This window comes from Panthera pardus, unplaced genomic scaffold (assembly GCF_024362965.1).
Source record: "Panthera pardus isolate Hobbes unplaced genomic scaffold, ASM2436296v1 HiC_scaffold_10, whole genome shotgun sequence".
NCBI lineage: Eukaryota > Metazoa > Chordata > Mammalia > Carnivora > Felidae > Panthera > Panthera pardus.
In genome coordinates, this window is record NW_026526655.1 from 4,758,742 (window position 1) to 4,781,481 (window position 22,740).

The 22,740-nt window shown below is 49.5% G+C and overlaps 1 protein-coding gene across 18 annotated transcripts in view; it reads right to left on the reverse strand.

The window, feature by feature from the left end:
• Nucleotides 1-22,740, reverse strand: part of AGAP1 (ArfGAP with GTPase domain, ankyrin repeat and PH domain 1) — a 546,313-nt gene that overhangs the window by 85,359 nt on the left and 438,214 nt on the right. For 13 of the 18 annotated variants that reach the window (XM_019445480.2, XM_019445481.2, XM_053903421.1 and 10 more), the window contains one exon: nt 7,598-7,675. The exons of the other annotated variants lie outside the window; for them this stretch is intronic. In XM_019445480.2, coding sequence (XP_019301025.2) covers nt 7,598-7,675 — 78 coding nt within the window. Of the gene's footprint in view, nt 1-7,597; nt 7,676-22,740 lie in introns of those variants that run through there. 18 annotated transcript variants of the gene reach the window in all.

Sequence of the window (22,740 nt, forward strand, 5' to 3'; positions counted from 1 at the left end):
GCGCGCCTCTGTCCTCAGCGGTGGTTCCAAGAAACACAGCAGTCGCGCTGTTTTAAACGCAGGGGCCAAGGCGATCCGGACCCTTGTGCCCAACGGATGCACAACGGCTCAAATGTCTCTGAGATGCAGGGGTGAGGCGAGTGACGATATCGAGATTTGTTCCTCTTCCGAATTTAGAAGGGCTCAGGTGTCTGCAGCTGTCTCCACCGGCCAGGCGGGAAATCGGAGTCCATTTTCTGGGGAGCCCCTACAAAGCTGGACCCCAGACCCCTGATGCTCGGCGGTATCCGGGAGGCCAAGCATCCTTCCTGACATAGTTAACAACGGACAGGATGAGAGTGTGTTATCTAAGCCGTGCGGTGAGGAGACGTCCAGCAGAGAGGAGAGACACGTCCGCTTTCCAGAGGTGGCTGATACAAGTCCGGGGTCCACAAAGCCCAGGGGCTTCCGGGTGGTCACCATTTAAGTGATCTGATGATAAAGTAGCCAAGACTTGTAGGGAGACGGCGGTCTTCTCCACTTAAGGCTTCCGTTGTTGGAGAATTAGGACTTTTATTTTAGGGTATGCCGCAGCACCCCGATTCATGTGTTCATAGCGACTTTAACGTCTGGCCAAGTCATTTTTCCTCATTATCAAGCGAGTATAGCCAGGGGTCTCCCCCAGTTTCTGCCCGAAACTCCACGCTGTCTTTTCTTCAAGTCCTACCGATTTTGGGGCCCTCTCTGGGGACACGCTTCCCTCTACCACCCTTCCCGCTCTGCTCCCCTCGGACTGGGAGGTGCCAGCTGCCCGCCCCCTGCCCCCCAACTCTTATCTCAGCGTCCCCCACTCTGATCTCAGCATCAACTGGGAGGGAGGCATTAGGCTGGACTAGGATGACGAAGGTGTGTTGTCCCTCCCTTCCTTTTGCCAGAAGAGACATCCACAACTTCCCAAAGCCCCGACACAGCCTCAGAATCCTTCCCAACGCAATTCCCCGTGCCGCCATTATCAATTCGTTGATGTTGGAAACAGAGAGAGGACACATTTGCCATTCGGCCCCCTCTCCGGGCCTACCTCGATCTCCGCGCTACGAGATCATTCAAGGTTATGTGGTACACAGCCCCAGGCTTTTATGCTAATCTTTGAGCCATACATGTGGTAAAATACTACAACGTTTCTGCTTCCAAAGCATATATTAAATAGGCATGTGGTTTAGATATTTTACTCGATTATGAAAACCACACGTTTAAGGTTTCAGTCCAAACCCACCAGGATATAAAAAGTCAGTTTATATTTATTTTCAATATTTCTCCCATTTTCATAGGACACGATAAATGTGGAAGAAAGCCTAAAGACTATGGTCCAGGATCGTGAAGAATTGAGACCCATGGCAACAGAATAATACATAAGAAAACACTCCCTCCTCCCGCTTGAGGAGTTAATTTTAAGCAGAAAGGGGAACAAAAAAAAAACCAACCTGTGATTTCTGGTCATTATGAACACATGAGATTCATGGTTCTCAGGTAAATATTTCTGCAAGCTCTGAATTTGGTAAATATCTTTGTTTAGCCCAGAGTCCCACAGAGGTTTTGTACAGTGGCTTAAATTAGGACAAGAACGGAATTAATTCTGTGAATAAGTGAGCCCCCGGAGGGAGGTCACAAAGTTAGGGATGTTTACCGCTGTTGTCACAGGAAGATTCTCGTGAAACACAAAGGAGGTTTCTGTTTTCCAAACACATTAGAGAGAGCTGGGAGGGCAGTCTGAGAGCCAGGCACCACGGAACTCTATTCTATTAGCTTTGGCTTCCAGAACCGTGGGACACGAGGCATTTCTGAAATTAAGGAGGGTATCTAAAACAGAGCTCCTGAAAAAAATAAACGGTCCGATCCAAAACCGACAACACTTCGATGGGGGGGGGGGGGGGAAGGTTGTGTTAACATATTCCTGGTGCTTGCTCACGGTCCAGGCACTATAGGAAAGCTAAAGGTCCAAGCTCTTGGTTTAGAAAGAGAAGGAAAACCCAGAGGTACCTGCTGTAATTTATCTGGTCCCTAAGCAGTGCTCTGCAGTTACCATTTGCCACTCATTCCAATGTACATCCATCACTTTCCAGGGTCCCCGATCTCCTGGTGGAAGGACTGCGTGGGCTCTGCTGTGCTGGGCGGCTCGTGCACTGCCCGTGTGGGGTGCCCCCCCTCCCAGCCCCCCAGCTACCGCTCACCACGGGGATGGCCAACAGTATCGTCATTCTTTTAGAAGTCGAGGGCTGGAAAAAACAAGCAACCTTGCTTCTCTCCCCCAAAAGTCAATTCTGGAGTTATTTCCCACGAAAGGGTTTCCCCAATCTTAATTTATCTGGATGAGTTCTTAACCTGGGCCACTCACCATTGGCCAGTGCCTGCTTTGGCCGATTCCGCCTTCCACCAATACATTCAACAGGCCTAAAAAAATGGTCCTCTAGATCCCCTCCCCGGGCTGTATTCTTGGAGTTATTTTCCTATGAAGTAAGTCTTTATAACAATTTAACGGCGAGCCCTGTGGTCACCCTGAGCAGGGGCCCGAGCTCTGTGGCGAGAGCTTTGTGGGCGTCTGTCTTCCTCGATTACCCCTCGAGGCAGGCTGTGTGTCTTCATTTTGGAGAAAGCAAGCCAGGCGGGGGCAGGACAGCCGGGATCGGCCAGGCACGACTGTTCCCGACGCCAAATGTCTGCGTCTGATGGTTCCTTTGACGAGGACAGTGATGCAACTGGGAAGGGGTAGCTTTAAAAGTCTGGAAAAAAGAGGCTCTTACATTTTCAGGGCAACACCTCCTGCTGAACCTCTGCTCCTCGCCATGTGAACGTTTTCTCAAGCTCCGAGTTTTCTGGGAATGAGAGAATCTGAGGTACTCCGGACACGAGACAAGGACTGGCAGGGGCGCACGTGGACCCTGGATGTGTTAACGTGCCGACTCCTCGCCACGCCTGCGTAGGGGCCATCGTCCCCCCAGTGTGCAGATGGGGGGGACCGAGGAACAGTGGGGACTCCAGAACTGGACGCAGACCTTCTGGCTCAAGGGTCTGGGCTCACAAGCACTGCCCACGCTGCTGCTCACAAACACGAGGTGTGCAAAATTTCTGACCAAGGATCAAAGTGTGACTGGAAGTACCTGGCTGGGTCCAGACACCACAGGAGAAAACCCGTCACACCGGCTAAGGAGGGGCAGCGCCGTTCCCCTCGCTACGGTGAGGTGACGGTGACGGCTGTCCACAGAGCATCGCGGCCCCAGCAGGGCGTCTGCACCTCTCCGCTCAAGCCTACGTGTGCTCCGTGCTTGTGGCTGAGCCCACGTCCAGGGTTTGGGCTGCGGCTTCAACCCCAGTGCCCAGCCCAGTCTCCACCTGCCGAGGTGCTTTCCAGGGGCACTGGACCGCCCCTCCCCACGCCTCAGTTTCTCCTTCTGCAAAATGTGGAGGAGATGGCCTCCCTCGGGGGTGGCTGGGAGTCACGGGGCGGGGTGCCAGGAAGCTGTTCAGAGCTGCGTTCAGTTGTGGCTCCTGTTGAATCCCGTGGACGGTGAAGCTGCTCCTGAACCCCTCCAGTGCACGGAGCTTTGCTCTCCACGGACCCCCAGGGCGCCCAGGGCCTCCTCTGGAACTTCTTTTCCCTCCCTCCGTGCCAGGGTCTTCGCCCAACCTCCTGACCTGACGGTAAGCCCTTCCGTTGTCCCCCTGCCCGGGACCCACCCAGGCAGGGACCTGAGACCCCAGCAAGCCTGTCACGCCCTCAGGGGTGAGGCGTAAACATATGCCTGTCATCTATTTGCCTCAAACTGAATGGGGCGGAAGCCTCGGCACTGGGACCGGGGACGCTGGGTGGTGAGGTCTGCTCATGTGAGTGGGGACTGTCCCTGCCATCCGGTGCAGGAAGGGCCCGGACACAGGTCCAACGCGATCAGCTGTGCTGGTCTCCGAAAAGCTTGAGCTTCTCCACGTGGGGCCTGTTTGCGATCACAGTGCCTGGGACCCCTGGGTCCCCCCATTTGGCCCACTGAGGCGCGGGGAGGCAGTCCAAACAGGGATCACAGGCCTGTCTCTGGGGCAAGTTCCAGATCCACGGAAATGCACCCAAGACAAGGCTGGATTGGGACTTCAGGCTAAAACTGAACCTGGCTGGGACTTGGGTGAGAGCATCATCTGTGGCCTGAGGTGGCTTTCTCAGCTCACAAAATGCGCGTGGGCCTCGCACCCCAAGAAATACCCCTTGCTCCCCAACGCATCTCGCCTTTGCCCATTAATGCTTCATCACGTGTCCCGGAACAGTCTCTCTGTTCGTCCCACAGGGATGACAATCACACCTGTCTCCAGGTGTGCAGGGAAGCTGATGCCTGAAGGCAGCGCCTGGGTTCCGTGTGGCCCCTGCTCTGGGGGACCCGCTGCCCACAATGCAACAGGCCTTCCTTCCACGTCTCCCAGACGCAGCGTCCACCTTCTGCCCAGTTCTCTCTGTTCTTCCTCGGAAAGACGCGGACCACGGAGGCGAACGCTCCCACGTCTGCCCTCAGCTGCCTGGCGTGGAGGTGTTTTCCCTCTGGGCTCGGAGGCAGCGACGAACCGGGGAATCCAATCACCGACACACCTTCCACCCCCATTTCACCAACCTCTGAGATGGCAAAACTCAAGCTCATTCTCGTTGAAAGAACTTAAATCTCACCAACCCTGGCAAAGAGTTGAGTTTTTGTAAAGTAACAGAGATGTAAAACGTAGTCCAACATCAAAGATCAAGTTTCCATCTCGGTTTCGGAGATAACGAACCCAAACGGACAGAAAAGAGGAGGAGAGAGCACACTTTTGTCTGTTGTCTAACCTCGTCTGGGTGTTTCCCTCACTAGCTCTGGGTGGTCCTTGTTGGTCCACTCCTGACGTCGGTGCACCGCCCCTCCACGAGGATCCAGGTCCCGGAGCTGAGCTATCCGGACGCACACTCTGCCTCCGGGATTCCAACGTCCCGTCTCCGCTGTGGTACCTGCCGGCAGGGTGGCACGTACGGGAGCTGAAATCATGCAGCCCAGAGGTCGGAAAAGAGTGGACGCAGGAGGAAAAGGGCTTTGGAGAGAGGTCACGGGGTCCAAGCCCGGTCCTGCCCATCTCTCACCAGCCTGAAGCTCCAGGCAGCCTGAGCTGCACTCTGGGTCTGGAAAGGGCGGGGGGGGGTGGGGGGGGGTGCGGACGCCTCCGCCCCGGGTCGCACGGAGGGCCGCTCATAGGAGTGGATGTGCTCCTGGGACGGTGCCTGGTTCACGGTGCGTGCCCTCCCCTAAACTCCTGAAACTCAGCTTCTAACTCTCTCCCCAGGAAACTTGGCCGTTAACTGCACTTCGGGTGTCCAGAGGCACCTCTGTGTATATCACGCAAGGGACCCCTTCAAAAAATACTCCACCTGGGGATGGGGACATTTAATGGAATGCTCAAGACCTCAGGTGACCACATGACGTGCAATGCTCAGGGTACGAAGTTTCATCAAAGATCGTTTTACAGACATGCTGATGTCACACGGCAAAAGACTGGAAATCAGAAGGGCGTCCTGATAATTCGTATGACTACACGAATTTGGTAACGTACAGTTAAAAGTGGTATGAAATGAGACCATGCATACAGAATGGATCTGAGACCCAAAGTCAATGAAGAAAGACCAGGCCGCTCAGTTAGAGATTCACACACGTAAGTCGACACTGAACAGAAGCGAGAGAAAACGGGACGCACCGTAGGCTCTATGGTCGTTATTTACTCCGATACGCCCAGGACTGCCTGCCTTTAGTACCTGCTGGCAACGGACTGTGGGACCCCGAGATGCAGCCTTTTCTGGCATTTACAGATTTCAGGGAGCAGCGTGTGCGTCACTGTCCCTCCCCAGCCAGGAGCACTGGGCGGGGCAGACACCGCAGATTACCTGGTTGGTCAAGGTGAGAAGTTCCCACTTCTGCACATCGTACGTGACACCTGTCACACCTGTCGGCCAGTCTCCAGGAAGGCCCGTGAGCAAGTCCCAGGGGAACTGTCTGTCTGCCTCCTTACTGTCCCCCAGCTTTGTATACAACCACACGTGAAACCAGACGTCACCTTTTTTTTTTTTTTTTTAAAGGCTGGAAGTCAATAAACAAATTTGTTGTGACAAACGCGTACACACACAAGAGGAAAACATATTTGAAAAGGACACAGGGAGAAGAAATGATATGCGGCCTAAGCTGAAAAACTGATACTCAAGAGTAGGGACGGAGTACATGTAACACCCTTTAAAACACAACAAAAAATGAAGCTGCGTGTGAGTGTTCTTAACCTTCTATTATTTTTCTCTCTCATTTTGTCTTTCTGGAATGAATGCTTTGAAAGAAGATACCAAGGGGGTCAAGCTCCATTGGTACCTTCACAGACGACAACGTCCCCTTGAGGAATGAAAAAAATTATGATTAAAAAATAGGCCTTTAACAAGCCATCGTGAAAATGTAGTTTTGTTTTCCAGATTCATTTTTTTTTTTTTTTTCCTGGCTGAGAAGAGGCCTTTCAGCAGCAAGACAGGAGTAATTGTGGAAGGAAGGAAAAGAGGATGGTGATATAAATCAGCAAAGGTTAATGATCAGGATGTGAAGAGAGGGACTTGTTTACAGAAATAGCGTGCAATTTAAAATTTACAAGAGATTTAATGCCACTGCTTGGCAATCGCTAAAATCAACAGCCCAGAAAACAGTGACATTAAGAAAAATATTACAGTTATAATCATCCCCAAATAAGTCAATTAGTGTTAGGGCACGAGCTGGCGATTACTTGACCCATTTGGCTTGCACTTAAGTGAAAAAAAATGTCCCCCTATTATACCAAGATCGCTGGATTGTGACCTATTTTGCATCGTGCTCATTGTATACCAGCCTCCCTTACACACTCACGTGGGCTGACGCTGGTTTTCCTTTGCCTGGCAACAAAATAATTCTGACCCTTGACATTTGCAATCATAAAAAAAAAAAAAAAAAAAAAAAAAGAGGCAATTTATAATTGTGTTGTTCCAACGAAGGTGGGAAAAATTCAATCTGCTATTATACAAAAGCAGGGGCGGCTGTCTTCGGTGGAAAAAGCAACGCGAGTCAATTTGTGAACTTTGGCACCAGACGACCTTTAGAAACGCAACAATGTACTGAATTTACAAGCAACAGCAGCCCCATGCAAATGACCCGGGCCTGGCTGCCTCTGGATTAGAGCTGCACCGGCATTATGGAGTATGCGTCCACAAAACAAATTAAGACTGTTACTTAAATGTCACGGCACACTATTGTGTTTGGCTACAGATCATTACACCTGATACTAACACTTTTAAAAACTGTAATAACTCGGGAAATATTACATTGAGTGCCCGCATGTATAAAGGGAAAGAAAAAAAAGAGGAGAAAATAGGTTTCTGAAGTAATTTAAACATCACTACTCTAGGACTGAAGCGAAAGGTCAAAATTTAAGTAAGCTGAAAGTAACATGAATGGCAAAATCAAGCACACGGACGGGCGATGGAGGCGCGGGGATGAGTCTGCAGACACAATGAGGGGCATGCGGCTGCACGCGGGCGCGAGGGCGGGGGGCGCGGCGTTACCTTCGGTGTTGGTGCCGCTGCTGCTGTATATATTTCGCAGGCTACCAACACGGTTTAGTTTCCATGCCTTGCGCTTGGCTGCATCCCGAGAGCAGAGAAGGGGGCGGGGGGAAAGAGAGAAAACAAAAAGGAAAATAAAACAAATGAAAAGGGGAGAAATGTCAAAGCAGCTCGTGACGTCACCTCCGAGCCAGCGGTTCCTGGGAGGCAGGTGTGCACCGGGGTGGGGGGGGGAGGGGAGGGAGACCCGCACCCCCCCCCCACCCCCGGCACCCCCCTTCCCCCCACTGCTCCTGGCACAGGGCGATCGAGAGTGGGGGAGGCGTGCCAGCCGGCATCATTAGGTTGGCGTGAAATCAAACTAAGGCCCGGGCAAGGAAGCCCATGCGTCGCTCCCGCCCTGCTGGGCTGGACACGTGGCCACTCCAAACAGTGCCAGGCTGGCCTTCTTGGCGACGGGTGGCATCTTTTGAAGGAGCTAGGATGCCAGCAGCCATGAGCCCTTTGATTTGGCAGAACGCTGGGAATGTGTCAAATCAAAAGAGACCCCGGTGACTCGCGGTTCACGTGTATGCTGCACAAGGTAGGCCCTGAATAGCCGGAGCCCTTAACGCTGGACTTGTTTCCCCCCCGACACGCGTTCATCTGGACAGCAGCCTGCACCGGCAAAACTCGGCTATCGTCTTGCTGTCGTCAGAGGGTGGAGGCCCTTCTCCTTCCTATGGGGGCCTCTGGAGGCTCTGAATGGAGCTCTGAGGGGCCCAGAGCACACGCCCCAAGCTCTCAACTCATCAAAGAGAGCATCCGAGGGGGAAAAAAAAAAAAGACAGATGGCCAGTTACCCACGAAGAACCCTGGGTTTGGGAGAGAGCCACAGCATGAACCCGCCACCGTGTGCAGAGTGGGGCGGGAAGGGGTCCCCGACCTCCTCAGGCACTCTTCTCTGGGCACACATTCTCGCCTCACCTGGCCCCCACCCTCCCAACCGCACACTCGGGGCCGAGACACCTGTGGTGGAGAGGCTGGCTCCGGTCAGCCCTTCGGAGGACGCACTTCATCAAGAGCAGAGGTTAAGTAGGGAGCCTCCTGTGGTGCAAGTCTTCCGGCTGAAGGCACAGCCACAGATCCACGGGCCGGACGGCCACCACACGGGCAGGCACGCCAGCGTGTCCGTGGCGGACGCGGTCACCCAGGTTTCTGAAGAAGAGGCACGCCTGGCCATCTCTCTCTCGACCTCCACGGCCAGGAGAAGAAAGCGGTCAAACCCGCCATCAGGCTCTCTGGGGCTAACCGTTTAACGTGGGGAATAAGAGGCGCTCCTGGGGAAGCCAGGCCGACCCTCTGGTTCACGGACTGACGCAGAGACAAGGAACACGCTGGCCAGGGGTCACCCCGGCACGTTCCGGACTCAGGGCGGTGCTGGCTCCTGCTGTCGTGTTAAAGCCCAGACGCTCAGTCTCCAAGAGTGTGGGCTCAGCTCTAGCTGTGCCAAGCCCGGTGGTCGCGAAAGGAACCCCCGTGACGACCAGGGCTCTGCGAGGAGCTTTGCTGCTGAGCTGAATCCCAAGCACTTCTGTGCACACGGGGTTTACTTGCAGTGGCAACAGGAACTAGGTGTGAGAAATAAGGACACTTACGGAAGGAAGCAAGCGCAGTGATTCTGAAACAGTGTATATCCGGGATGCAAATTTTATGCTAATGAGGAAAGCAGAAAGCAGCTGTAATTTAGGGTCGCCCGACTTAAAACCGGGAAAAAGTAAGCTATAACTAAACACACCGAAGAGTTACTTGGTAGCTTGAAAACCCACCGGTAATTTACTAGGAAATCTAATCCCTAAACTAGTGGGCATTTAAGGTTGGGGATGCAGGCCCTTCTACCGTATATGGGCCTGAATTTAGTCTCGCCCCGGTGAGAAGCTCCCCTTACCTCCGCATCCTCGAGGTACCAACTACCTACAGGGTGTCTGTCCCAGGTAACGTCACGGCCGGCACCCACCGGTACGAACACCAGGCGCCCGAGACAAAGGAAACCAAACTAGTCACAGTTTTCAAATGTTTACTTTAGAAACGTTCAATGAATATTTATCCGCTCCCTGGGGTACAGCGGACGCTTTTGCAGAATTAATTGCGTGTTTAATTATCTCAATAGATGATGCTCTGGTGTCCTGGCCCCAGTTTTACAAGTTCCAGAAAGCGGTGGCCACGAAAGAGGCTGCACTCCCCAGCCTGGAAACTTACCTCTTTCTCAAACATTTACATATAAATAGGCAGAGCTGAGGCTGGGCACCCTTCTGGAGGGAGTGGTGGGGGGAGTTCTAGTGCAAACCTCTTCCCTCACCTGCATATGCCTTGCATTTTTCATGCTCCCATCTCCCATTACCGTTTGGATGTAGAGGTAAGAAGTGAGCTCGCAGTCTGGTTTTCTATTAACCTATTGATGAAATAATCAATTTTAATGTGTAAAATGCCATGCCTTTTCCTTCCTCTTAAACAAATGGACTTTTTCGGGATGATACCAAGGTCCCGACACATGCATTTGTCTCCTGGGGCATCGACTGCTCTAGGTCCACCTGTTTCGAAGCTTCTCAAAGAGAAAACACAATCGTATTATCATCGGTAAAATCTCAGGTTGTGCACGGTGCTGGCGCCCGTGCTCCCTTCTGTAGGAAATGGGGACACGGTGCCAAACGTAAGGGCACTGCATCCCGACGCTGCTGGCTGGGCGCCTCGTTCCCCAACCACACGGGCATCACACGCCGCGGCCGCCACCTTCGCAACAGCGGTGACGCTTGAGGGCTGCCTCACGCGGACTAGCTCAGAATGCTACATTTTCTGGGCAATCTTTACTTTTTTTTTTTTTTTTTAACGTTTATTTTTGAGAGACAGAGTGACACAGAGCACGAGCAGGGGAGGGGCAGAGAAAGAAGGAGACACAGAATCGGAAGCAGGCTCCAGGCTCCGAGCTGTCAGCACAGAGCCCAACGCGGGGCTTGAACCCACAAACCGCGATTTACTTTTTTTTTTTTTTTTAATTTCAGGGATACAGTTTCTTCCATTTCAACACAGGCTAACTTATTTTGATTTCTGTCACCAGTGTGACTTCTCACAAAACTACGGAGTTTCACATCACCGGGAGGAAAGGCAGCGGGGTGCGAGCAATCCACCAGCAGTTTCCACGCTGCTGTTGTGCTTACTGGATAAGCAAGTCTCTTCTCTAAACAGTTTCGGGTGCCTTACGTAGCTATTTCAACAGCCCGATGTCTCCGCGCAGTCTCAAATGCCGACAGCACAAATTCAAATCTCCCCGGGTGTACAACCCTACATCGTGTAATTTCGGATGTGATGGAAGCTAACTGTCAGCCCGAATGTTAGGTGGGGAGAGGGAGCTCTTCTCACTACCTGCAAATTAGGTGGAACTTTCTGAACCCCGATCTACCTCGGCAGGAAAGTCGGCGGGCCCGGGGCGGGGGAGGGGGGGGCAGCAGGGGACAGGAAGCCATTAGCAGGACCCCATTCTCCCCATAATGGTGTCAAAATGCGAACCGTGAGCTCACGTTCAATACCAGACTGTTACGTGAATACCGAAGCAAGAGGCAGTGCACGGGACACACGACTCATGTTCGAGAATTAAAACAGAGAGGGACGCGGAACTCATCCTTATACGGGTTGGAATGTCTTTCCTAACGATTGAAAGGATCACAATTTTGAAAAAGACAGGGTAAGATAGTAGGGACTCCTCCTCCAACCTCTACGAACACAAAAAGCTTACTGCCTTTTAGTGCCAGTGGCATCATCAACTTCCCCTTCAAATTAACCAAGAGCCCTCTTGCATATGAGCACCTTGTAATCTTTGGATTACAAAGAAAGGAAAAGACAGGTGAGCGGTAGTCCCGGTACCCGAATCCTAATGCTGACAAGTGCACCTGCACGTGTGCTCTGGCTATCTAGTGACATGGCCCCTTCCGGAAAGCTGCCTCGTGGACACTCACATCCGGACGGTGACTCATTTTCTTGGGTAGCGGGTGACCACACTGACAGCTGGGGGTGGCTGTGACCCAGCTCATCCGGGTCTCAAATGCTGCTCATCCTGAGTCATTCACGTAAAGAAAAGACGCTGCTATAAACTTCAGTTCGCAGAATATTTCTTTAAGGTATCTGATGATAGTTAGATGCGTTTTGTGTCCCTGTGTCCAAAATGAGGTCTGGCACAACACACCCGACTCCTAATTACTAACAGACAGGCATGATCTTTTCAAAGGACAGCGAGCAAAGGGGGAAAATGTGCAAATTACGGCTTTCCACGAAGTTAGGGTAGCTGGAATCATTTAGAGTTAACAACTCCCAATTATGACACGTCTCCTGATTTTTGCAAGCTCTGCCTTTTCATCCGAGTTCACACGATGATCGTGAGGGACTTACGATTTTATTTTAAAGGGACACTTGCTATTTTGTTTCTCTAAGCAAAAAAATAAATAAATAAAAAAGTAAAAAACCAAAATTCTTGTATTTTTAACTACCGCATGCGAATGAATGGCTAAGAGCTGATGACAGCCGAATTTCCAAGGTGAGAATCTTTCGACTAGCTCTTCGCAAGTGGAATAAAAATGCACCTTAGTCCGTTGGCGTGCTCAGACGAGCCTGGTTTTCTCCTGAACTCTTCCTCCATCAGTGTGCCAGGAGACCACAGACTTATATTAATGTCACCTCTGGTCTCCTTCTGACAGCGCTCTTTGTTGATTAGATAAATATTCCTCAGATAGCTGATTAAAAAATGATGCAGCTGTGAGGTTGTATGTCCAAGCCTTGTCAGCCATGTTGGACGTTCAAGTGTGCATGAATTACATCCGCGGCGTGCAGCGAACAGGGCTGGTTAAGTAAGGCACGCTGCAGCCCTCACAATCAATTATGAGAACAAATAGGATCTTTTTACCTACACGCAGGAAGGGGCTGGGTCAGAGAAGGCGTGTCACTCATTTCTAAGAATGTCTTGTCTCGGAACGAAACAAATAGCCCTCTCCATTCACACGAGGGATTGCAAACTTGTACCTCTTAGAGAAGGCGAATGATAACCTTGTCAGATAGCACCCACTCCCTGTCCCCACCAGACGGGTATTTATTTGTTTTTAAGATGCCATCGGTATAAGTGCCACTCGTGCAGAGGGGACCGTCTCTGCTCCACAGAGAGGCCAGATAAAGACCGTCCCCCCAGGAGCCCCCCAGCAGGTGGGGGTGGGTCACACTGTGGTTCCGTATCACTTCCAGTCTAGCGTCCCCAGTACCCCGCAATCTTTTGTTGGTGGTGATTTCATTGTGAGGTTAGAGACTGGAGATTTCTGTTGTGCTGGCCATTTGAACGTTCATTTGCTCAACAAGACTGTGTAAATGTTCTGTTCTCTTGTAAAGAGGCAGTGGTTTTTTTTGTTTTTTTTTTATTTTTCCCTATAAGATGCGACCCCAAAGATTCTTACGCTATGTGAACTCCCTACTTTAGCTGTAAAGGGGCTTGACATAATGGTTGCTTCCCAGAGGCGGCCACACAGAGAAGTAGTCACGTTGAAACGTCCATTAAAAGGGCCTTTGAGAGGATTAAACAAAACCCGAGGCCAAGCAAATATAGGACATATGTTCAGGAAGCAAAATAACTTCGTCGTTACCAGTTTCTGGCAAGACTGGTATAATCTTTTCGTAACCTGAAGCTCCTGAACGCAGGAGCTAAAATACCCAACTCAACAAAGCCCTGAAAGAAGTCACTGACCCTTAATTATAAAATTTTAATTCACTTTCCAATAACCCATAATGGCTTTCTTTACAGCAAATACAATCTCCATATCGGCGGCTTCTTTAAAGCTGCGAAGGCTTGGAAGCCGCCGAAGGCTTCCGCATAGTGGTTAATGTAGACGTGCACAGAAAATACCATTAACCCCAGAAAACAGTGAAAATAAAAACTAAGCGAAAGCTCCAGGATACGCCATAAAAACCAGAAGTTCCAATTAGGTGGAGGGCTGGTTTTCCTCTTGGCCTAGAAACACACTGTGTTGCAGAGCAAGGGTTCAAGTGCACCCAAAATTAATTGGGTATTTCAGTACGATGCCAAGAGGGTAACTTTTAACAGGGACTAAAATAAAATAGGAGTTGAAGTCGAATATACCTTTGTGATACATTCGTAATGTAGATTTCAGGTCGGGCATGTTCTCAGATGGAGATTAGAAATACGTGAACACTTAATGTTAACTTCTTGCCCTGTCTTCATGGAGTAGCTATTCATTTTGAGAAGGAAGGGCTTTCTGGCTGGGGGGTGGGGGGGAGGTGGCTTGTTAGGATGTTGATACAGGGGCCCCTCGGTCTCTAGGCTTCACCCTCTTCCAGACACATGATCAGGACACGAGAACAGAGACTAAGCATGCTGTGGACTTGGGAGGGGAGTGGGTCCCCAGCCTTTTTTTTTTTAAAGGTCTAGTTACTCCCCGAACAGGGCTTCAATATTGCAGGACTGGGGCACCTGGCATTGCAGACAGAGACAAGAAGCAAACCAAATTCTCACTTAAGAAAAAAACGAGGTTCAAACGAGTTTTTCCAAGCTGAATGATGTGTGCGAAATGTGTGAGATCCGTTCATCCGGGTTCACATCGGCAGGTTGCAGCAAAGCAAGGGCTGTCCTGCCCTGGCCGTATCTCCTGGCCCCTCTCCGAGGGCCAGCTCAGGGCTCGGGGAGGTGGGCGGCAGGCCAGGGGCGAGTGACGCTGGGAGAGGGAGGCTGGGCACCGGGGTGTCTGAGCTTCTTACCCCGGAAAGGAGTGATAATGGGAAACATTTATCCCCCTCCCCTACCCCCCCTTCCCTTTCTTCTTCATTTTCTTCCTTCTCAATCTCCTCTAGGAATATATTGCAGGCTTTTCTTTGGATTTTTTTTTTTTTTAACACAAAATCTTTCTCCAACAATTCCAGAAAAGATAGTTTTTTAATAAAACTTTAAGTCGCGCTATCATATTTCAAAGGCGATGACCAGTTAAAGCCAACTAATCAAAGGCATAATTATGTAATGATGGCTGCTCGTGCTCCCTCCCGGGGCTGTAATTGAGGGGCTGTGATCACTGGACCACCAGCCTCAACAATGGTGGACACTGCATTTGATCTGACATCTTTCTAGTTGACTTCCTACACCTCCCTGAGTGAAATGGGACACTTCAGGGTTATTCAGTCAACCACAGTCCCCTTATACGTGGCCATCTGAGTCGGGGAACACCACTGAAAACAGCTTCTAGAAAATATTTGTAACCTTACGCATTTCAGGAGAACCTCCCCGGAAATTCCCGACAGCATTCTGATTTGCAGTTTCAGAAACCTCGGAGGCTTTAACATACGTGGGTATTTACTGAGTCAAAGTCGGGTACAAAGATCAGAGTGGAAAACAAAAGAATTCTAATCATTTGATTCTTTTCTGCTATTATGGACACACACGCCTTGAAAGACTAACAGACTTCTTCCCATAAAACTGCTTTGACCGTAACTTCACAACTTTTTACTATTTTGAGTAATTAAACAAGGTCACGATTATCCTAGGAGGGCCCAGGAAAGTGCTGTACTCACACAGCACAACAACGAAAGTCTCATTTCTTTCTGTAAAAGTAACTTAAATACGCCAACTTTATTCAGCTTCAGGCAAGAACACAGTGGAACAAGGCTTCAATATTATTGCAGAAGCAAAGTTAATTTCATATTATTTTACTATTAAGAATATACCATGACCAATCTAACTATCCCTTCAATTTTCCTCTTAAAGTTCTTAACCATATACACGAATAATGACCACACTTACGAGTATGGCTTCTATGAAGACCTGTAATACTTTCGAAATGTAAGGTGTTAGGTTACGATCGTTTTCAAAATTATCCTTTTTAACAGTGGCATCGTGGAGACAGCATATCACAGTTCCTTATCATTAAGCACTGAGTTATTGCCAATTTCATGCTACTGAAGATGTTATCTTCTCTTGAACTTAATATAGATACAGGTGGTCACATATAGAAATATTTATAGATATGTGTGCAGACACACACATGAATTCCTTTTCTCTGCTTTGTCTGCTGAGAGCCAAGGAGGAATGACGAGCTAGTAATCTAGCCCTCAGAGCTCCGTTTCTAATACCATTCTCCAATAAAAAGATCCAGGGCTCCTTGGGGAGGTGGCCAATTCTGGGACCGGGGCAGGAAATGTAGAGGTGAGCCTGGGGCATTTCATAGATCCCCCGCAGTGAGGAAGTTGCTAAAATAAACAAACAGACCTGCCCTACACTGATGGGGGCAGGGGCTTCCCGTGGCCGAAGCCAGAATAATTCCAGCAAGAAGATAAACACAGTGGTACTGGATTATAGCCTAAAGTATAAAATAAATAATCCAAGAGTCCATGCAGATGTAAAGAAATGATTGAAGAAAATTAATAAATGGGGAGAAGAGACAAAGCTTCCCAAATAGTTTATGTCGATACCCCACCCGAGAGGAAGAGGGGCGTGACTCCTCCCTCCTAGGTGAGGGCTGGACACAGAGGCTTCCTCCCAAAAAGGACCTCGTGGAAGCGGGGAGGGGACAGAAGTAACTTCACAGAGGGGCAGTCTGAGGAACACAACCTCAAGCCAGTGATCAAGGTCAGCACTGGCAGTCATAAATGGCGGTGGTACTATGTTCCCTTGACATGCTGTCATAAAAACAGCACTTGCCTCTGTGACCTTCCTTCCAAAAATCACGACCCCAGACTAATCCTAAGGAAAACAGCAGACAAATTCCAAAAGAAGGGCATCCTACAAGGTCAGGAGTACCTGACCAGTACTACTCAAAATTGTCAGGGAAATTTGACAAGGGAAGTCTGAGAAAACATCCCAGCCAAGAGGAGCCTCAGGAGACGTCACAACTGAATGTCATATGGGACCCTGAATGGCATCCTGGAACAGAGACAGCAGTGGGTCCAAACTAAGGAAATCCAAAAAAAAGTATAGACTTTAAGTTAATACTAAGGTTATCAATACTGGTTCATTAATTGTAAGAAACATACCATATTAATTAGAGATGTAAATAGTAACGGGAAATCATGTGCACACATGTGTGTAAGGGGACGTCATTTGGGAATTGCCTATAACATCTCCTCAGTTTTTCTAGAAGTCTTTTCTAGAAACTACAACTTTTCTAGAAAATGAAGTCTACTAAAAATACTGTAATAAGCACCTCTGGGCAGGAGTAGGAGTGTTTTTTCTTCCAGTCATTTTAATGGTTTCCTCAGAATGAAATGCCCACCGTAACACTGCCATATGAAAGGATTATCCTGTAGCTTGGAATATGTACAGAGGAAACTTACCTGGTCGTAACGTATCACTTCTTCTCCTTAAATCAACTTTTACAAATTCAAGGCAATTTGAAATCTCCGTGTGGCCTAAACAGTATGTGTCACATGTGCTAACAGAAGCTCTTAACAATGCGAATGCCTGCTACATTGGACAGTGGTGCTGAGAGACGAGCTGTTTAATTTATGATTGTGAATGTAGGTTTCATGGTATGTTTGTGAACCAATGTCCTTTCCCTTTCCTTGCTTTTTTTTTTCTTAACGTTTATTCATTTTTGAGAGACCAAGACAGAGAGCAATTGGGGGAGGAGCAGAGAGGGAGACACCGAATCTGAAGCAGCTCCAGACTCTGAGCTGTCAGCACAGAGCCCGACACGGGGCTCAAACTCATGGACTCGATCTCGAGATCCGGACCTGAGCTGAAGCTGGACGCTTAACCAACTGAGCCACCCAGGCGCCCCTCTTTATTTTTTAAGTTTTATTTATTTGTTTTGAGAGCGACAGAGACAGCACGAGTCGGGGAGGGGCAGAGAGAGAATCCCAAGCAGGCTCTTCACTGTCAGCACAGAGCCTGACACAGGGCTCAAACCCACGAAACCATGAGATCATGACCAGAGCCAAAATCGAGAGTCGGACGCTTAACCGACTTAGCCACCCGGGCACCCTTGAACTAATGTTCTTTAGAGGCAGCAATCCACCCAGGCCAGTTCTTCTGGATACTATGCTGTCTCCTTGTATTTCATTTGGAATTGTTGAACTTGCAATTACGTTTCCCCCCCCCCCTTCAGTGAATTACAACGTATATTTTTAAAAAGCATACCAAGTATGAGTTCTCTAGTTAACTTCCATGATTAGCTTATAAGAATTAGAAAATGCGCCTGAGCCGTTGACAAAAAAAATGTTTGTCCTCGTGCTGAAATTTAGATCTTTGCTTGTAATCAGCACACACACACACAACAATCCACCTCTTCACTAAAAGCAAAAGAGCTTAACGAAGTTAAAGACCCGAGTCATGGCTACTCTGGTTTCAAGAGATTCATGGAGGCACACACCTGTGGTGAATTATCTGCTCTGGGGGAAGGTCTGAACTCAGACTCACAAGGGTCAGGAGACAGAATCAGCACCGTTCTTAAATACGAGTACTGGGGCGCCTGGGTGGCTCAGTTGGTTAAGCGGCCGACTTCGGCTCAGGGCATGATCTCGTGGTCCGTGAGTTCGAGCCCCACGTCGGGCTCTGTGCTGACAGCTCGGAGCCTGGAGCCTATTTCAGATTCTGTGTCTCCCTCTCTCTGACCCTTCCCTGTTCATGCTCTGTCTCTCCCTGTCTCAAAAATAAATAAAACGTTAAAAAAAAATTAAAAAAAAAAAACGAGTACTGATAAAATTGTGTATGAAAAGCAAGTTTGTAATCACGAGTTCATCTACAAAATACCATCCCAAAGTTCACTTGGGCACAAGATAGGAGGTGAGGCTATTCTCACCAAAGCCCATTTCATATGCAAAAACCCCAAACAAATCGCAAGAAACAGAACTACTAAACTGGCTCCTTCCACAGAAGGACAGAGTTCATGGCCTTATGGTTTCCAACCATCAGTTTCATGAATGAATATGGAACATATGAAACTGTACCAAACATGCATTATTTGAAGGTTTTCTTTTATTATTTCTTTTCTAATTCTTTTGGGGGCAAAATGATATTTTACAGATTGCGAAGAACATGCAAACTGCCCAGAAAAAAGTGTCAGGATGGCAATGAGCTGCTTCCTTCACGGAGGAGAGGTGGCTGCAGGGCGTTGCTGGGTCTCAGTGGGCCAGTGGCTGAATTTGACCCACGTGGCAACGTGCGCCCTCTTCCCAGTGCTGCAGGTGCCAGGGAAGGTCATGGACAACAGAGAAGAGGGGGAGGCGGGAAAGGTGGTGCTCGGGAACCGAGGCCACCCTGCCTGGCAGAGGCACAGGGTGGCCAAGGGGTGACTCGGGTCCGTGTCCCATGGTCCCCTTCCGCCTCCAACCCGGGGCTGCCGTGAGGGGTGAAGGAGCCACCGCAGCAAGAGGGGCACAAAGTCAGTACATGCCGGCGTCTTCCCCTTACCGCCTAAGCGAGATCGAGACAGTTCAAAGCAGACGCATCCACAGAAAGAAAATCTCAAACAGCTGGCTGAAGTGTGAAGTGCCATCTGAATAACTTGCTAGCGAACTTGTGTATTCGTTCTAAGGGCCGTCACCCCTTTCTTCCAGTTAGCCACTCGCCCAGGAAGGGCAGGAGGAGGCAAGAAGGTCCACCCTCAAACACCAAGACCCTCTAACGGAGAAATACAGATGAAATTCCTTTTCACCAAGAAACTATTTAACAAGAGCCGGGGACTCCCTTGTGGGGCGGGGGTGGGGTGCCTGTACACACGCACAGTGTCTCACACGCGCGTGAGGATGACAACAAGGAAGGGCGGGGGAGAGGGACCCCAACAGTAGGGACTGAACTAGTATGATCAACAGGGGAGACCAGAACCTTCCATCTGGGTGGGCTTTCAATGTTTCAGTTAGCAAGGAGGCGGGTTTCTACTGGTTATCTCAGAGACGACCGCACTGAGGAAGCTGGAGATGTTCTCCAAACTACGTCTTCTAGAACAATAAACTGGACGAGAGGTGTCAACACGCGACCAACCGCTCACCATATGCTGTGTGCGGTTATCTTGATGTGGATGCCACGAGAACACAAGGCACGAGGTAAGTCCCAGCCCTCACGAAAACGTATTACCAAGGAAAAACACGCGGAAGATTAATCTCAAGATGCTATGGAAATAGTTTTGAAAATGGTACAAACACAATTCAGAACGATTTGTAAAATTACAATATTTTTAGAAGTCTCCACTACAGACATGATGTATGCACACAGGTGCACAGACACACACACACACACACACCCCCTTCCGCTCCTGGCCAAGTAGAGCTCTGGCTGAAAAATCAAGTAGGGTCTCGATGGTATAGAAATAAACTAAGTGATTTTTTTTTCCCTCTTCTACTTTTACGTAGTGGTAGAATTGTATTTTCTGATAGATTTGAATAAAAAAAGCAAAAAAAAAAAAAAAAGAAAAAGAAAAAGGCCAAAGATCCATCTCTCAGTGTTAGTGTTTTTTTTTTAACATTTATTTATATTTTGAGAGACAGAGCATGAGCCGGGGAGGGGATGAGAGAGAGAGGGGGAGTCACAGAATCCGAAGCAGGCTCCAGGCCCCGAGCTGTCAGCACAGAGCCCGATGCGGGGCTTGAACTCACAAACCGTGAGATCATGACCTGAGCTGAAGTCTGACGCTCAACGAGCTGAGCCACCCAGGCGCCCCTCAGGGGTCCTGTTTTTAAACAAATATGCAGGCCCCTTCTGATGACCACGATTTGGCAACCTCGTAGAGTAACTTTGCTTCCCATGGAATCATCGTATCGGCATGCACTCACTCCGTCTACGCAGGCCCACCTGTGGACTCTAGCCGCCGGAGTCTACGAAGGGTTGCTTATCTGCAGGCCGGAGCCATGGCTCCGTCCTCCTTCCTCCCTCCGGATGAACTGGGCTCTGAGCTCCAGAACAGTCCGGAGCGGGTAGCCAAAGGGCTCTATCACACGTTCACAGTGACATGAGAGAGTCAGGTGTGGACAAGAACACCTCTTCCCTGCTCCAATCAAGACAGTTGGCATTTCAATTAAGAGGCAAAAATCTTTTCAATGAAACACCCACGGGGACGTGAAAGAAAAATACCGCCCCCCCCCCCCCCATTTACTGATCTCACACCTAGAAACGAAGTATGTGTCAAAGCACGACCTCAACGAAAACAGGAGATGCCCGTCGGACACCTATCTCTAATCTGCCAAGTGGCAGTGACCGGCAGGCAGACAGGTGGGAGGAAGGCGCCCTCACCTTGCGGACAGGTGCCGGGCGGCCGCTGAGCCGGCAGCAGCTCTGAACCGGTGACCGTGGGTGACTGACTGACAATGGCTGGCTGCTAATCGTTGATGGAATAATGAAGCTGAAACAGCTGATAAAAGGTTTCAATCTTGAGAAAAATGACTGATCGTTTTTCAGTTTACTGGCACCGCTATTTGTGCGACAAACGGCTGCAAAGCCCCCAGTTAATCTCGGCACACCTCCAAGCCCGCTGTGGCAGCTTCGGCTCGCACAGCCAGATAATCAGCAAGAGCTAATAACACCACCGCGCGGAGGCTGCGAGGGCGAGACACTGGTGTTTTATCAAGCCCGATCTCCGAATCAATTTGCACAATGGATTTTTTGGGCGACGGGCAGGGGAGAGGAGAGACCGGGGAAAGAAAGGAAGCAGCACGACAAGAACAGAGATGGATAAGCCGGGCACAGAGAGCACGGTCCTGACACAGAGGCACGGGATGGTCGGGAGAGCAGAAGGGCTTCGGATTGGCTCGGGAGAGCTCACAGATTTTCTCAATGGCAGAATCTGATCTGTTGCATCAAAGTGTCCCGTCAAGATTGTTTGTCATTGGACAGTGCGGAGCTGCTGTGCACAGCCAGCCTGCCTCCTGTCCCCGTCGCATGGAGTATGTATGGTTCTTCTTTAGGTCGATTTTCTTTCCTTTTTTTTTTCCCCCCAATGGGAGGGGGTAGGTAGTGTGGCTTTAAGTGAATTAAAAGTTGTACTTCTGAACGACGCTCAAAATAGCACAGTCGTGGGGGCGCCTGGGTGGCTCAGTGGGTTAAGTGTCCGACTTCAGCTCAGGTCACGATCTCACGGTTGGTGAGCTCGAGCCCCGCGTCAGGCTCTCTGCTGTCGGCACAGAGCCTGCTTCGGGTCCTCTGTCCCTCTCTCTCTGCCCCTCCTCTGCTTGCACTCTCTCTCTCTCTCTCAAAAAAAAAAATTCAAAAAAGTAAGTTATTAGAAAATAACACAGTTGTTTCTATGGCACCATATGCCGCGTCTCATCCTAACTTTGATAAAAGTGAAATCAATTCAACACACTCCCGAGAAATTCATGTTAACACAGAAGCCAACACAACTTAGCGTGTTGAGCCCTCTAGTCCTGCTTAATGTCTGTACCATCAGGTTGGACAAAAGTCAGGATTAAGTAAGATCATGCATTGAGTGCAATTAGTGTACGTAGTGAACATAGATAATAAATATTAAATATGATGATGATAATGACTTATTTCTCAACTTCCAAAACAGAAAGAAGCGAGCCTCCATTTATAACATTCTCATGTCAATCAGCACATTCAAGATATACAAGCACCAGAACTGAAAGACAATATTATCTCCATCCGCTACTGAACAGCAGTGAAAAAGTTGGAGAAGAATCCTAAATGTAACTAGCTTTCAGGAGTGCATCAAAAGCACATGTGTGGAAAAGATGCTAAACGTAAGAGATTCAAGCAAAGATAAGCCTTCTCTAAGATTACCTGAAATGAGACAATGAAACCACACAGTTATGAAAAAGGACACAAAAGTGAAGCGGGTTGTGTAATTTCAGATTTGAAATGTGAGCTCTAATTCCGACCCAGAGCTCCATAGGAATTGGGAGCCAGGGGCCAGGGGCCAGGCCCGCACCAGAGCAGTCCTGGGAGGGCAGCTTTCCAGAGCTAAACAAGCACTCAAGACCTCTGTGCTTCTGAGAATGTTCTGGGTTTTCACACGGGTGAAATCCCACGTGCTCCACTTCTAATCCAACAGGCCTTCCCATAAGGCTGTTGGATAAACAATTAAAACACTTCTCCTGGGGCACCTGGCTGGCTCACGGGGTGGAGCCTGCGACCCTTGATCTCGGGGTTGTGAGTTCAAGCCCCATGTTGGGTGTAGAGA